The sequence below is a fragment of the Myotis nattereri genome (genome assembly GCF_964212035.1).
Source record: "Myotis nattereri genome assembly, chromosome: 3".
NCBI lineage: Eukaryota > Metazoa > Chordata > Mammalia > Chiroptera > Vespertilionidae > Myotis > Myotis nattereri.
This window is the reverse complement of record NC_138077.1, coordinates 53,182,908-53,199,567: the sequence shown is the minus strand read 5'-3', so window position 1 is coordinate 53,199,567 and position 16,660 is coordinate 53,182,908. Positions and strand designations below refer to the sequence as shown.

The following is a 16,660-nucleotide window of genomic DNA, read 5'->3' as shown; positions in this document are numbered from 1 at the left end:
ATTCAGTATCTTAACATAAAGTGCAAAACATACCGCAATCTTCCATCTTGGGCAGCTGCTCCCCCTGCAATAATTTTGGTAATGAAAATACTTGAGTCATCTCCAATGTGTGGGTTGTCCGTACCTCCTGCAATGCTGAAGCCAAGCCCTGAATTTCCCTAGGGATAGAGAGAAAAAAAATCAGTGAATAATAATTGTCGTTATTGATAGGTTTCTGTCATTATAGGGCCTAGAAACTGTACTAACACAGGGAACAAACTCATAAAGTACCTGTACAGGGAATATGAATATTCTAAATTAAAAAATACAAGGAAAGCCTTTTCTCTCTATGAAGAACTCAGAGGCATTATTGCTGAGTAGGTGAGATTGAAGAACAGGTACTGAGTACACTTTTGGAGTCTAGTCTATGGTTTTTTCTTTATAAGTATTTACAATTTGTCCTTGGATTAATCACCTTTCTGCAAAGGTATCACTACTAGATCTTTTCTTTTAGACTGTACCTCGCATATGTTGGGTAAGGCAAATGTCTCTAAGAGAAAAACACTGAGATTGCTCTTTTTGTTGCTATTATTTATGAGTAGGTAAAACTAATATATAATTTTAGTCTTTTAAGAAAGTGGTAGGGGGTGGAGCTTTGCTTCTGCTAACTTTGCCATCAGCTTATTTCATCAATTTGTCAAAGCAGTGCTACTTTTTGCTTGTTTTACATATAGGATTTCTGAATATTTTCTTTGAAAAACGGGTTTTACTGCTATAAGTCTCTAAGGACAATTATTCTAAGCAATGGTATTTTAAAAATGTTTATTTTGCAATTTTCCAACTCTGGCTTTCAGCAATTCAAATAAGCAAACATATCTGGACCTATTATTTAACTGTTAGTATTAAATAGCTTACACAGTCATTCTACTATGATGTGCCCTAAAATTCTATTTAAAAAAAAATTTTTTTTTTCAGTCTCAACTCCTCAAGAGTTACTAGAATCTCAGCAATAGTATCAATAGGTTGTGTGAGTTTATCAAGTTATGCAAGTACTCAAATTCATTTTTTATTTTCTTCTTAATAAGATATAATTTACATATACCTGTGTAAGTTTAAGGTATACAATGTGTTAATTTGATACATTTATATATTGCAAATTAATTACCACTGTAGCTTTAGTCAACACCTCTATCATGTCACATAGTTATTTATTTTTTTGTGGTGATAATGTTTAAAAGCTAGTCTCACAGGAATTCTGAAGTACATAATACAATATCATCCTATCTAATAAAAGAGAAACATGGTAATTGGCATATGACCACTACTCTTCCCATTGGCTAACCAGGGCGATATGCAAATTAACTGCCAGTCAAGATGGCAGCCGGCAGCCAGGCAGCTTGAAACTAACATGAGGCTTGCTTGCTTCAGTGACGGAGGACTCCAATGTTACCCGCCTGCTGCTGCAGGCCTCTGAGCTGCAACTCTAAGCAACTATGTAACAAATATAGAAGCTAAACAAAACCCCAGAAACCTGCTTTAGTCCTCTGAGCTTCAGCCAGCAGGATCGCAACATTGTAAGCAAAGGCCAGAAACCTACTTTCAGCAGTAGAGGCCTAGGAGCTGGAGCCAAGCCTCAAAGCTAAAGCTGGCCCAGAATAAAAAAGAAAAAAAAAAAAGAAAAAAAGGAGCAGTTGGGAGCTTCAGTCACTCACCAGCCTGAAAACAGCCATCAGCCGCTCACCCAGACTGGCCAGGCACCCCAGTGGGGACCCCCACCCTGAAGGGGGTGTGACCAGCTGCAAACAGCCATCATCCCCTCACCCAGGCTGGCCAGGCACCCCAGTGGGGACCCCCACCCTGAAGGATGTGTGACCAGCTGCAAAGAGCCATCATCCCCTCACCCAGGCTGGCCAGGCACCCCAGTGGGGACCCCCACCCTGATCCAGGACACCCTTCAGGGAAAACCAGCCGGCAACCACCTGTGCACCAGGCCTCTATCCTATATAGTAAAAGGGTAATATGCCTCCCAGCACCGGGATCAGCAGAGCCGCGAGGCCTCCCGGCACTGGGATCAGCGTGACAGGAGGCAGCGCCCAAACCCCCTGATCGCCCTGCGGCTCTGTGTGTGACAGGGGTCGGGGCCACAACCTCCCTATCAGCCCTGCTCTGTTCGTGACAGGGGAAGGCACCCCAACCCCCTGCTCAGCCCTGCTCTGTGCCTGATGGGGGGAGCTCCCCAACCCCCTGATCGCCCTGCGGCTCTGTGTGTGACAGGGTGCGGCGCCCCAACCACCCCCCCCCCCATGGGCCCTGCTCTATGTGTGATGGGGTAGAGCCATAACCTCCCCATCGGCCCTGCCCTGAGTGTGAGAGTGGCGGTGCCCCAAACCCCTGATCGGCCCTGCTCTGTGGGTGATAGAGGGCAGCGCCCCAACCCCCTGATGGGCCCTATTCTGTGTGTGACAGGAGGCAGCGCCCCAACCCCCTGATTGGCCCTGCTCTGTGCGTGACAGGGTACAGAGCCCCAACCCCCCTGATGGGCCCTGCTCTGTGAGTGACAGGGGGAAGGGCCCCAACCCACTGATTGGCCCTGCTCTGTGCGTGACAGGGGGTGGCGCCGCAACCTCCCCATCGACCCTGCCTTGAGTGTGACAGGGGGCGGCGCCCCAACTCTCCAATCGGCCCTGCTCTGAGCCCGACCAGGGGCTGCACCTAGGGATTGGGCCTGCCCTCTGCCACCTGGGAGCAGGCCTAAGCCAGCAGGTCGTTATCTTCCGAGGGGTCCCAGACTGCGAGAGGGCACAGGCCGAGCTGAGGGATCCCCCTCCCACCCAAGTGCACAAATTTTTGTGCATCAGGCCTCTAGTTTACTATAATCACTATGCTGTGCATTAGATCTCAGGAACTTATCTTCTAGTTGCAAGTTTGTACCCTTTAATAACATTTTCCCAATTCCCAGTATATTCTGGTTCTTTAATCAGTGAAAATACAATGTACAGTCCTGACTAAATAAAGGAATTTAAAAGGCATTAGGAAAGAATGAAAAATGAGTAAGATAAAAAGTTAAAATTTTATGTCAATTATCTCAATAAAGCTGGGAAAAACCCCAACAACAGAACACCACATTGAAATATGTACAATACATTAATACTATGCTTACTTGAAAGTTAAGCAGTCATCTACCTCACTTGAATAGGAGATCCATATTCAGATAGTAGGCAATAAATATCTATTATACATGTAAAGGACTCTTTTAAGGTCTATTTTCACTCAGAGTCTATTCTGGCTTCAAATATAAGTAAATCCAATTATCTAGGATTTTCATCTTATGTGGGGTAAAAGTAGGTTTATAGTTGGGAGTATGCAAAACAGAGTTTATTCTTGTAATTACTCATTAATCGTTGTATTATTTTCCATAGGAACAATTGTAAATCTACTTTTGCCCCACCCTGTATACTCAGCTACTCAGGAAATTTACTTGTACGGAACACTTCATTTCTCCAAAATGCTAGTCACACGGGGTGGTTTTACTAAAATAAAGCATCAATTAAATGCTGATATCCTTAAGGGGAAAATATAGCAAGAAAATTTATACACCTGAATTATACCCCAAGTTATTTTCTGACTAGGGGAGTACATAAGTTTTCGATAGGGTCTTGTCAATTAGAAATATGGTTATTATTTTGCTATGAAAGAATATTGATACAATGACCAGGGTACTAAATACTTACTTAAAATAAATAATATTTTATTATATAAAAAATAAATTTAAAAATTAAATTAAAAATGGAAAAAATCTGAGAAATGTCAGTCTAAAGGAAACATGATAAATAAATGTAATGTGGTATCCTGGATGAGATCCTGGAAGAGAAAAACATCAAAACTAAGAAAATCCAATAAAGTCTAGACTTTAGTTAATAATGTATCGATACTGGTTCGTTAGTTGAAACAAATGTATTCTAGTAACGTAAGATGTTAACAGCAGGTGAAAATGAGTCCAGGAAAATTTTAAAAAAGGTTATTAAAGAAAAGCAACATGTTCTGAAAATACCAAGGCTAATTTTATATGTGAACTTATAAAAGAAATGAATATTACATGGCTCTGTTTTTTGGAAGATCTATTTCCTTGAATTCTATAATGAAAGAGCAGTACTGTATACTTAAAGAGTTCTTTAAAGCAACAGATTTATGCATAAAAACTTAAGATAATTAATAGTTTTTACCCTTTCAAGTGTGATTTCTTCATATTCAAAATCTGCATCAGTGCCATTAACCTAATGGAGGGAAAAAGAAGTAGCACAGAAATTTAGAGTATAAAATTTGAAATGGCAAAACATAATTTTTGCATGACTTATTAATAAAAACCTGTTAAATGTGACAGCAATAAAATAACAGTTTCATTTTAAAAATTTTAGGGAAATGTTTTAAGGAATGGAAGAGTACAATGAGTTGACATGGTATTATGATCTTCAAATATGGAATTCAGCTAATTGAATTCTGACTCTTTTCTCTGCACCTTTTATTTTTTTTTAATATATTTTCATTGATTTCAGAGAGGAAGGAAAAGGGAGAGAGAGACAGAAACATCAATGATGAGAGAGAATCATTGATCGGCTGCCTCCTGCATGCCCACCACGGGGATCAAGCCACAACCAGGCATATGCCCTTGACTGGAATTAAACCCAGGAACCTTCAGTCTGCAGGCTGTCGCTCTATCCACTGTGCCAAGCTGGCCAGGGCTCTCTGCACATCTTAATCAATTGCCAATTCTTACTGATTTGAATACTTGTTTTCCTGAAAACCATCACCTTTTACTCTCCTTTTTATTACTTTGGTTCAAGCCTTTGTTAATCTCCTCAGGGCTATTGCCAATGTAATCTACCCAATCTCTTAGATTAGTATGTTCTACTGCTCAAATTATTCTGCTTTATGCAGATAGATATTTTTGGAGCCCATCTATTTATATATATATAAAAGCCTAAGCAACCGATTGACCATTCAACCAGCCAGTAGCTATGATGCACACTGACCACTGGGGGCAGACGCTCAATACAGGAGCTGCCCCCTGTTGGTCAGTGCGCTCCCACAGCGGGAGCGCTGCTCAGCTGACCAACGGGCTCCAGATACAGGGCTTATGGCTGGTCACCACAGCCCGGAGACCGCAGCAGTGACAGTGAGCCTACCAAGCGGCAGGTGCAGCGGAGCCGGGATGAGCAGGAGCAGGAGCAGGAACAGGAGTGGCAGGCTGCATTGGACTGCCGGTTCAGGTACGATCCCCGCAGGCCACGCCAAGGGACCCCACCGGTGCATGGGCACTGGGCCTCTAGTGTCTAATAACACACTTCTTCTAGAACTTTCAGAAACTCATACAAAGGTCATATGAACTGACCCCAATCTATCACACAGTTTCAGTCTTCACATACATATCTCACCTCTTCATGAGCTTTACATACCATCAAATGTGAATGATTTGCTCTTTCCTTTATATATACTGCAAGTTCCCACCTCTGCATCTGTTACTTTGGTGCTTCCCGTCACACATTTCACGCCCAAATTTGATTTACCATTCAAGTTCTTGCTCACATCTTAGAAACCAAGTACTTTCTCTTATTCCTTCCAATTTATTCCTTATACCTTCCTGGAAGAAGTAATTCCCACAACAAGAGCCACTAAGTGAAGGGTGAATTGTCCTTGGAATCAAATCATTGCTTTAATATTTCTTGTGACACAAGTCTGGGAAAAGTACTAATTCTAATAAGTCAAATAAGGATTGTGATAAACTGCATTTCTCTAGATTCCTACAACCTTCCATCCTACAGGCTCTTTTCCAATGTGACTGACCTATCCTATCATCAGGAGATGCTGTCAATTTCCCCTCCCCCTGGATCTAGGCAGATCCTAGAAGAGTTTTGTTTAAAAAGGCCGTGGCATAAATGATGTTGTGTAGTTTCTGAGGCTAGCTCATGTGATGCTCTGTAGTGTTTGCATTTCTCTTAGAACAATGCGTTAGAACCCAGCACCTATAAAATGAGGATGCCCTAACTGGTTTGGCTCAGTGGATGGAGCATCAGCCTGCGGACTGAAGGGTCGCAGGTTCAATTCCAGTCAAGGGCATATACCTGGGTTGCGGGCACATCCAAAATAGGGGGTGTGCAGGAGGCAGCTGATTGATGTTTCTCTCTCATCAATGTTTCTAACTCTCTATCCCTCTCTCTTCCTCTCTGTAAAAAACCAATAAAATATATTTAAAAAATAAATAAATAAAGCGAGGAAGCTCAGCCTATGAGGAGATTCAAATAAAGGAGAATCAAAGCCCTTGACCAAAAGCACCAAGGTGCACTCCTAATCAGCAACGAGCACCAATTGGCAGCCAAGTGAATGAGGCTATTTTGGATCTTCCAGCCTTGTTAAAAGTCCCAGTCAAAACCATGTGAAACAGAACCATCCAGTTAACCCAGAAAATCATGAGCAATAATGAACTGTTGTTTTTTAAGCCACTAAGTTTCTGGTTAGTTTGCTATACAGGAACACAATAATGAAATGACAGAATAATTAAATTATGCAAGCTACTTTACTTTCCTCACAATATTATAAGAAAGCAACCCTTAATCCAAGTTTAACTCAGGGGCTAGCAGTTTTTTCTTGAGGACTTTTGAAACCCATCTCTACTAATTTTGGGGTTCTTATTTCTTATGGTTGTAAGGGATTAAACCCCATTTACTACTTTCTCTTCTTCCTCACAAGAGATTTTTTCTTGTTTTGAGATTATATATTATAAATGCACACATGTGTATGTATAAATTATGATTTCTATGCATCCATCCTGCAGTAGGGTTACACATAAGGATCTCCAGACAACTTGACTGAAAGTCATTTTTATGAGTAAAAATAAAATCCATAATAGCAGCTATATCACTTTTCTTATTCTAAACGTTATTTGTATCACTTTTATTTTTTCTTGCTCAGACTTCCTAAAAGTCTATCAGTCTTTGTCAAAGAAATAGTTTTAACATTACTGATTAATCTATTAAATTTTATGCTATTACTTTCTGCTTTTGTTAATTCTTTATTCTTTCTTTAGACTATTTAAAAAGTTGCTTGAATTGAATGCCTATTACTCTCCTCTATTTTTAAAAATGTCCATTAAAGTTAATAAATTTTCCTCAGCATATGGCTTTGGCAAAATCCCAAAATCATTACAATGGGCTCTATTATTGTTAATTTCTAAATACAGTAGTTTGAAATTTTATTCTGGAAAACATTTCCATGTGAGTGTGCTTATATGGCCTTTTGGGGTTAATATGTAAAGTTTTTGTACTGTGAGTTTATGATTCTACTTTAAGGAATTTGAGATTTTCACTATTAAGCCTTCTGAAAAGGTAGATACATAGTAAATGTCCTTGGTGCTGGTTTAATACCATATCATGAGAGTGGAACAGCGGTGGGATGGTGGAGCAAGTGAGAGGGTGGCACCAGGCCAAGGTGGGTGTGAGCGGGTGCCCAATCGCCCCACCAATGGCGACCAGTGGTGACAGTGAGGGGTGGGGCCACCACCCGGCTCCTAGGTGCTGAGGGAACCAGGCAGGGGAGGGGGGCGGCCCCGATATATTACCCTGCAGGCGAATGGTGGAGCAGGTGAGGGGGCGGTGCCAGGCCACAGCGGGGTGCCAGGCGGGGCTGGGGTCATAAACGGGGCTGCAAGCCTGTGGGCATGAGCTGGGGCCCAATCCCTGCAGGCCACCCTGAGGGACCCCACCAGTGTATGAATTCATGTACCCAGCCTCTAGTTCAGCTATAAAAAGGAAGAAAATTTTACCCTTTGTGACAGCATGGATGGACCTAGAGAACATTATGCTAAGTGAAATAAGCCATTCAGAGAAAGACAAATACAATATGATTTCACTCATAGGTGGAATTTAATGAACTGAATTAACAAGTAATTGTTTAGATCTCCTCCTTCTCTCCTTTCCCTCTCCCTCCTCTCCTCAAGAAAAAAAAGTAACTGTCTAACTTTTAAGTTGTATAATTTTTTCTTTTTAATATAATTTGCTTTAATTATAGGTATATAAGTGACATAAGGAAGCAGAGGATAATTTATAACACAGATATACTCAGTCCCCTTGGCCCAAAGATTTTAATTTTCTAATAAGCTATACTAATATATCCAAACAGTACAGACAAATCCTATTACATAATTGGTATAACACTTGTTCAAAGAAGACTTTTCTTTTAAATCCTCACCCAAGGATATTTTTTCCATTTACTTTTTTGAGAGAGTGGAGGGGAAAGAAGAGGGGAATAGGGGAGAGGGGGATAGAAAGAGAGAGAGAGATTTATGTGAGAGAGTCATATCGATTGGCTGCCTCCCATACACACCCCAGTCCGGGGCCAGGAATTAAGCCTACAACAAAGGTACATACCCTTGACTGGGAACTGAACCCACAACCCTTCAGTCCAAGGGCCGATGCTTTAACCAATGAGCCAACCATACAGGGCCAAAAGAAGATTTTTTAAAAAGCCTAATTGTTTCCTGTTGTTTTGATTCAATTTAGTAACACCTTAACTATAGAGTAATATATTAAAATTCAAGACTTTATCTATTAATATTTATATGAATCATAATTCATATTAATGCATAATCCTGGGTAATTAAAAACCCTAAAGTCTATACCAACACAAGGTAAAAGTCTAAAAATAAAAATGTACTGGGAAGAAAATGTTCTTCCTAATGAAAAATTAACTAAATACAAGGTATCAACCCCCAAATAATTTACTTACACATTTTTCTTAAATAATGAATAGCCATTTTGATTTTATTATCAATTATGCTACAAATGAAGAAACAGAAGCTTTTAGTATGTAAGAAAGCTACCAAAGTCAAACTGAATAAATTTTCCTAATTCATTGTTCGCAGTCTGTCTTAAGGAATATAAAGACAAAGGAACAGAAGGGAATGATTTCAACAAACCATTTCCGTCTCATTACTGTAGTGGAACCAACTGTCTTTAATTCTGCTTTTCCTTAACAGTTTTACTATTTAAGGAAAGAACAGGAATGCATGAAGAGAAAATTAACTCAAGGCCAATGAAATTATAATATCAATTAATAGTTAAAACTAAGTATAATACATCATACATAATGGTAAAAAACTAAAAGCTTCCTCCCAAGGATCAGAAACAAAACAAGGATGTTTGCTCTTGCCATTTTTATTAAACACCAGAGGCCAGGTGGGGCCTGCGCCCTCTTGCAATCTGAAACACCTCAGGGGATGTCGGAGAGCCGGTTTTAGCCTGATCCCCGCAGGCCAGGCAGAATCCGTGCACCAGGCTTCTAGTATGCATATAAGATCTTTGGTTAATCTCTTCCCCATGTTTCCATGCCTGTATGTTGAGCATCTGCCCCCTGGTGGTCAGTGTGTGTCACAGCTACTGGTGGAATGGTTGGATACTTAGCATATTAGCGTTTTATATATATAGATTAAAATGGAGGTTATAGCCAAAGCAATTAGGCAAGAAAAATAATTAAAAGGCATTTGACTAAAAAGAAGTAAAACCATCTCTATTTGAAGATGACATGACCTGATGTTGAAAATCAAAAGGAATCCACACATAAAAAACTTAGAACTAATAAATGAGTTCAGTAAGTTAGGACAGATCAATATCTGAAAATCCATTATACTGCCATATCAAGCAATGGAAAAAAAAATCCATAAATACAACAAAGAAAACAATCCCATTTATAATAGAATTAAAAGAAGAAAATGCTTAGGAATAAATTGAACAAAAGAAGTGTTAACACTAGTACAATGAAAATTATAAAACATTACTGAACAAAATGAAAGATGTAAATGAATAAAAAGATATTTTGTGTTAATGGATTGGAAGACATAATATTGATAAGATGGCAAAAGTCCCCAAATTTACCTAGGGATTCTACACAATCCCTATCAGATTTCCAGTTGCCTTTTTGATGTGTGCAGAAATTGATAAGCTAATCTTAAAATTCATATGGAAATGCAAAGAAACCAAAATAGCCAAAACAAACGTTAAAAATTGGAGGACTTATGCCTTTTAATCTGAAAACTTACTACAAAGTTACTGTAACCAAGAATACATGGTACTGACATAAGAATCCATATGAATAAAAGGCTAATATGCTAAGTATCCTTCCAACTGGTTGCTATGACACACACTGACCACCAGGGGGCAGACGCTCAATGCAGGAGATGCCATGATGCACACTGGCTATTTATAAAGCAACTGCACTGCAGACCTGGCGCCGACAAAGCAACACTTGGTTTCCCCCAAGTGGGACACAGGCCCCACCACCACACTGGAGCAACAGCCCACCAAATCACAGCCAATGCTGCCGAGACCCCAGGGCACAAAATGTGGCCCACAGCCCAGCTCAGCCTGGAAACGGTCGCTGTGGGCACCGGGTAATGACATCACGTAGCAATACCTGGCTTCTTCTCCCTAGCAACTAGCCTCCTTGGAGTTTCTTCAGCCCAGGAACACGACTTGCTTAATAGTCAGGTGCAAACATTTTTTACTTTAACCAAATGTCTGTGAAGTGTTTTCCTGTGCCTCATTTCATTTGATTCTCACAGAAGTCCTGGAGTAGCTAGATAGGAGACTTGGTGGAATCCTATTTTCTTTTCATTAGCCGGAAAATAGAGATTTAGAAACTTGACCCAACTGAAAAGAAGTAAGAAATGCTGGGCCTTGAAAATGACTTCAGGTTTTCTCACTGCACAGAATATGGTCAAACACTGTTGCAGTTAAATATTTCACCCTTTGTTCTCCCTGCATCATCTACAATAATAATCTGCTTTGAGTTGGTATTTATTGCTGTGCTGCTGACAATTACCTAAAAGAGAAGTTGGGGTGCTTCACTGGGCTGGAAAAAGTTTAGCTACATCAGAAAGCAGGTCTAATTAAGTAAGTTTATTATATATATACTAGAGGCCCGGTGCACAAAAATTTGTGCAACCGGGGGGGAAGTGGGGGTCCCTCAGACCGGCCTGTGCCCTCTCGCAGTCTGGGACCCCTCGGGAGATAACAACCTGCTGGCTGAGGCCTGCTCCCGGGTGGCAGAGGGCAGGCCCAATCCCTAGGTGCAGCCCCAGGTCGGGCTCAGAGCAGGGCAGATTGGGGAGTTGGGGCACCACCGCCTGTCATGCACAGAGCAGGACGGATCGGGAGGTTGCGATGCCACCCTCAGTCACGCTCAGGGTAGGGCCGATTGGGGGATTGGGGCACCGTCCCCTGTCACACTCAAGGCAGGGTCGATGGGGAGGTTGGGGTGCCACCCTGTCAAGCACAGAGCAGGGCCAACCAGGGGATTGGGGTGCTGCCCCCTGTCACGCACAGAGCAGGGCCCATCAGGGGGTTGGGGAGCTCCCCCGTCACTCACAGAGTAGGGCCGATAGGGGAGTTGGGGCACCACCCCCTGTCACACACAGAGCAGGGCGGTTCAGGGGGTTGGGGCGCTGCCCTCTATCACCCACAGAGCAGGGCCAATCAGGGGACTGGGGTGCCGCCACTGTCACACTCAGGGCAGGGCCGATGGGGAGGTTATGGCTCTACCCCATCACACACAGAGCAGGGCCTGTCGGGGGGGCGGGGGTGTTGGGGCGCCGCACCCTGTCACACACAGAGCAGGGCTGATCAGGGGGTTTGGGCGCTGACTCCTGTCACGCTGAACCCAGTGCCGGGAGGCCTCGTGGCTCCGCTGATCCCGGTGCTGGGAGGCATATTACCCTTTTACTATATAGCACAGAGGCCTGGTGCACGGGTGGGGGCCGGCTGGTTTTCCCTGAAGGGTGTCCTGGATCAGGGTGGGGGTCCCCACTGGGGTGCCTGGCCAGTCTGGGTGAGGGGCTGAGGGCTGTTTTCAGGCTGTTGGGTAACTGAAGCTCCTACCGCTCCATTTTTTTTTTTTTTTAAATTTTATTCTTGGCCAGCTTTAGCTCTGAGGCTCCTGCTCTTAGGCCTCTGCTGCTGAAGGCAGGTATCTGGTTTGTTTCGGTTCTATAATCGAAACAATGTATAACTCCAGCTCTGAGATCCCAGCTCACTGAAAGCAGGTTTCTGGGGTTCTGTTTAGCTTCTATATTTGTTACAATGTTTCAAACTGCCAGCTCAGAGGCCGGCAAGGCAGGCGGGAAATGTTGGAGTCCGCCCTCACTGAAGCAAGCAAGCCTCATTCATGTTCGCTTTAAGCTGCCTGGCTGCCGGCCGCCATCTTAGCTGGCAGTTAATTTGCATATCTCGCTGATTAGCCAATGGGAAGGGTAGCGGTCGTATGCCAATGACCATGTTTCTCTTTTATTAGATAGGACACACACACACACACACACACACACATATACACACACATACATATACATACATACACATACATACACACACACACACACACATATCTCCTATCTAATAAAAGAGTAATATGCAAGTTAACCGTCACTCCGTCACAAAGATGGCGGGCCACGGAGCTGGAGCAAGCAGGAGGCTTGGGTTGCCCCCGGCGATGGAGGAAGCCAAGCTTCCCGCCTGCCCTGACTGGACCTGGGCTCCACTCAAGGCTACAAAGTTTCAATTACAGAAGATAAATAAATCCCAGAAAACAAGAAAAAAAGGAGAGGCTGGAGCTTGGGTTGATAGGGGGCGAGGCCAACCTGAAAATGGCCATCAGCCCCTCACCCACATTGACCAGGCATCTCAGCGGGACCCCCACCCTCACCTGGGACACCCTTCAGGGCAAACCAGCTGACCCCCACATGTGCACCAGGCCTCTATCCTATATAATAAAAGGGTAATATGCAAATTGACCCTAACAGCAGAACGACTGGGAATGACTGATCACTATGACACACACTGACCACCAGGGGGCAGACGCTCAATGCAGGAGCTGCCCCCTGGTGGTCAGTGCGCTCCCACAGGGGGAGCTCTGCTCAGCCACAAGCCAGGCTGATGGCTGCCAGCACAGTACTGCTGGCGGGAGGCTCTCCTACCTTCTCAGCAGTGCTAAGGATGTTTGACTGCAGCTTAGGCCTACTCCCCGCTGGCAAGTGGACATCCCCCAAGGCTCCCGGGCTGCCAGAGGGATGTCTGACTGCCAGCTTAGGCCCGACCCACGGAGGGATCAGGCCTAAGCCAGCAGGTTGACATCCCCCGAGGGGTCCCAGACTGCAAAAGGGCACAGGCTGGGCTGAGGCACAAATTTTTGTGCGCCGGGCCTCTAATTATATATAATAAAAGAGAAACATGGTAATTGGTGTACAACCGCTACCCTTCCCATTGGCTAATCAGCGAGATATGCAAATTAACTGTCAGCCAAGATGACGGCTGGCAGCCAGGCAGCTTGAAACTAACATGAGGTTTGTTTGCTTCAGTGACGGAGGAGTCCAACGTTCCCCGGCTGACTTGCCGGCCTCTCAGCTGCAACTCTAAGCAACTATGTTGCAAATGTAGAAGCTAAACAAAACCCCAGAAACCTGTTTTACTTAGCGGTGCTTCTGCCAGCTGGACCGCAACATTGTATAAAATACAGATGGTAAACAAAGGCCAGAAACCTGTTTTCAGCAGCCGAGGCCTCTGAGCTAATGCTGGCCCAGAATAAAAGAAAAAAGAAAAAAAGGAGCGGTTGGGAGCTTCAGTCACCCGTCAGCCTGAAAACGGCCCTCAGCCCCTCAGCCAGACTGGCCAGGCACCCCAGTGGGAACTCCCACCCTGATCCAGGACACCCTTCAGGGCAAACCAGCCAGCCCCCACCCGTGCACCAGGCCTCTATTCTATATAGTAAAAGGGTAATATGCCTTCTGGCACCGGGATCAGCGTGACAGGGGGCAGCACCCAAACCCCCTAATCACCCTGCAGCTCTGTGTGTGACAGGGTGCAGCGCCCTAACCCCCTGATTGGCCCTGCTCTGTGGGTGATAGAGGGTGACTCCCCAACCCCCCACCCCCATGGGCCCTGCTCTGTGTGTGACGGGTAGAGCCATAACCTCCCCATCGGCCCTGCCCTGAGTGTGACAGTGGCGGTGCCCCAACCCCCTGATTGGCCCTGCTCTGTGGGTGATAGAGGGCGGCGCCCCAACCCCCTGATCCGCCCTGCTCTGTGTGTGAAAGGGTACGGAGATCCAACGCCCCTGATGGGCCCTGCTCTGTGCATGACAGGGGACAGCGCCACAACCCTCTGATCCGCCCTGCTCTGTGCGTGACAGGGGGTAGCGCCACAACTTCCCTATCAACCCTGCCTTGAGTGTGACAGGGGGCAGTGCCCCAACCGCCCAATCGGCTGTACCCTAAGCGTGACTGTGGGTGGCATTTTAACCTCCCAATCCGCCCTGCTCTGTGCATGACAGGGGGCGGTGCCCCAACTCCCCAATCTGCCCTGCTCTGAGCCCGACCTGGGGCTGCATCTAGGGATTGGGCCTGCCCTCTGCCACCCGGGAGCAGGCCTAAGCCAGCAGGTTGTTATCTCCCGAGGGGTCCCAGACTGCGAGAGGGCACAGGCCGGGCTGAGGGACCCCCCTCGCCCCCCGAGTGCACAAATTTTTGTGCACCGGGCGTCTAGTTATACACACACACACACACACACTGGTATATGAATAGGTGAATATACAGATATGAAGTTTGTGCATCAAAGGATTTATGAAATGTGAAAAGACAATCCACAGGAGAAAATCTGTGCAATTATGTATCTGATAAAGGACTTACATTTAGTATACAGAGCTCTTACAACTTAGTAATAAAAGACTATAATCCAATTAAAAATGGGTAAAGAATCTGAATAGACATTCCTCCAAAGATGATATAAAAATATCCAATAAGCACATGAAAAGATGCTCAACGTTGGTCATTAAACATATGAAAATCAAAGCTACAATGAGGTATCATTTCATACCCACTAGGAGGGTATAATAAAGTCCAAATCATTGTTGATGAAGAATAGTAAGATTGGTGATATGTGAAGAAAGTGAAACCCTCATATAATGCCGGTGGGAATGTAAATGGTGAAACTGGTATGGAAGACAGGTGGTTCCTCAAAACCCTAAGTATATAATTATCATACAATGCAGCAATTCTACCACTGGGAAATGAAAGCAGGGTTTCAAATTCAACACAAGAAAGAATAAACCAAATGTGGTATATACATATAATGGAATATTATTTAGCCACGAAAAGAAACAAAGTTCTGATATATACTGTAAGATGAATGAACCCTGAAAACACTATTTGAGTCAAGAAGCCAGGCACAAAGGCCACATACTATATGATTCTACTGATACGAATGGCCCAGAATAGACAAGTCCATAGGGACAGAAAGTAGATTAGTGGTTATCAGGTGCTGAGGGAAGAGCAGAGTGGGGAGTCATTGCTAATGAGTACAGGGTTTCTTTATAGGGTGGTAAAATGTTCTGGAATTAGAAAGTGGTGGTGATGGTACAATATTGGAATAACCTAAAAACCACTGAGTTATACACTTTAAAAAGGTATATTTTGTGGTATGTGAATATCTCAACATATATTTTTTCAAGGTGAAAAGGTAGAAAAAGGCGATCTTTAGATAGAAATGCAAATTAAACCAATGAGCCAATACATTTTAAACATGTTAACAAAAGCTATAAAAGTTTATTAACACATTGTGCTTGTGACAATATGAAGCAAAAACAGGTACCTTTTGTTGAAGTATAAATGGATAGAACTCTATGAAGTGCAATTTCTCAATAATGATCAAATCTAAAAATTGACATACTCCTTGAGCAATCTATGCATATGAGTATGTTCTGATTTTATACTCACATATATATACAAAATATCTATACAAAAATTATCAGAAGGGCATTGGTTTTACATGGTAAAAGTATAGAAATAACACATATATGCATGCATTTGCAGAGAATGTTTATAGAAGGATATAAATGATACTACTAACACTTTCTGCCTTAGTCCAGGTGAACTGGAAGATTGGAAGCAGGGGTGGAAGAAAGAATTACTTTTCACCAGATATCTTTTGGTATCTTTTGAATTCTGCACAATGTACATGCACTGCCTGTTCAATTAATTGCTTAATTTAGGGAAGTTTAGTGACTATAGACAAGAAAAGTTATGGTTCTAAGGTAGCAGCCATAATTTTTCTTATTTTTATTCATCAATATATAGCTAGTATTAAGTGATCAAGGAATTAACAAAGGAATAGCAAATAAGTTTAAAACCATTTTGTAATACATTTTAAATTTCAGGATTAAATACTTGTTTCTTAAAAGCTTAAGGTTGTTTTACCCAAACAAAACACATGTTTTCTGCCTACATAAGCAAGTGCTATGGAGAACACTGTGTTCTTTAAGAATGATAAAGTAGCACACTCTGGCAAATCTTGCTTGAGGAATTAGAATTTATCTTATTTCTTTATGTCCAGAAAAGGGTTAACATATCAGGCCTACGGCGGCTATCTCTAGAAGGGTCTTAGCAGGGAAATTAATTTTGGGTGTGTTCACACCATTCCATAACTGAAACGGTAATAATTTACTATGGCTAGAGTTTATAGAGACAATACAGTTTATGCTGAATACCTGCTTTCCCGTTCTGGGAGCCTGGAAATTTGGTATGTGCTGGACAGAGGGTGCCTAGGTGACCAACCTGCAATAAAAAACTTCGCACTGAGTCTACAATGAG

The 16,660-nt window shown here is 43.2% G+C and overlaps 1 protein-coding gene across 6 annotated transcripts in view; it reads right to left on the bottom strand.

Moving 5' to 3' along the window:
* The window catches only part of DLG1 (discs large MAGUK scaffold protein 1), a 285,441-nt gene that overhangs the window by 121,202 nt on the left and 147,579 nt on the right, over positions 1-16,660 (bottom strand). For all 6 annotated transcript variants that reach the window (XM_081085333.1, XM_081085338.1, XM_081085334.1 and 3 more), the window contains 2 exons: positions 4,203-4,253; positions 34-158 (listed from right to left, as the gene is read on the bottom strand). In XM_081085333.1, the coding sequence (XP_080941459.1) occupies positions 34-158; positions 4,203-4,253 (176 nt within the window). The remainder of the gene's footprint in view (positions 1-33; positions 159-4,202; positions 4,254-16,660) is intronic.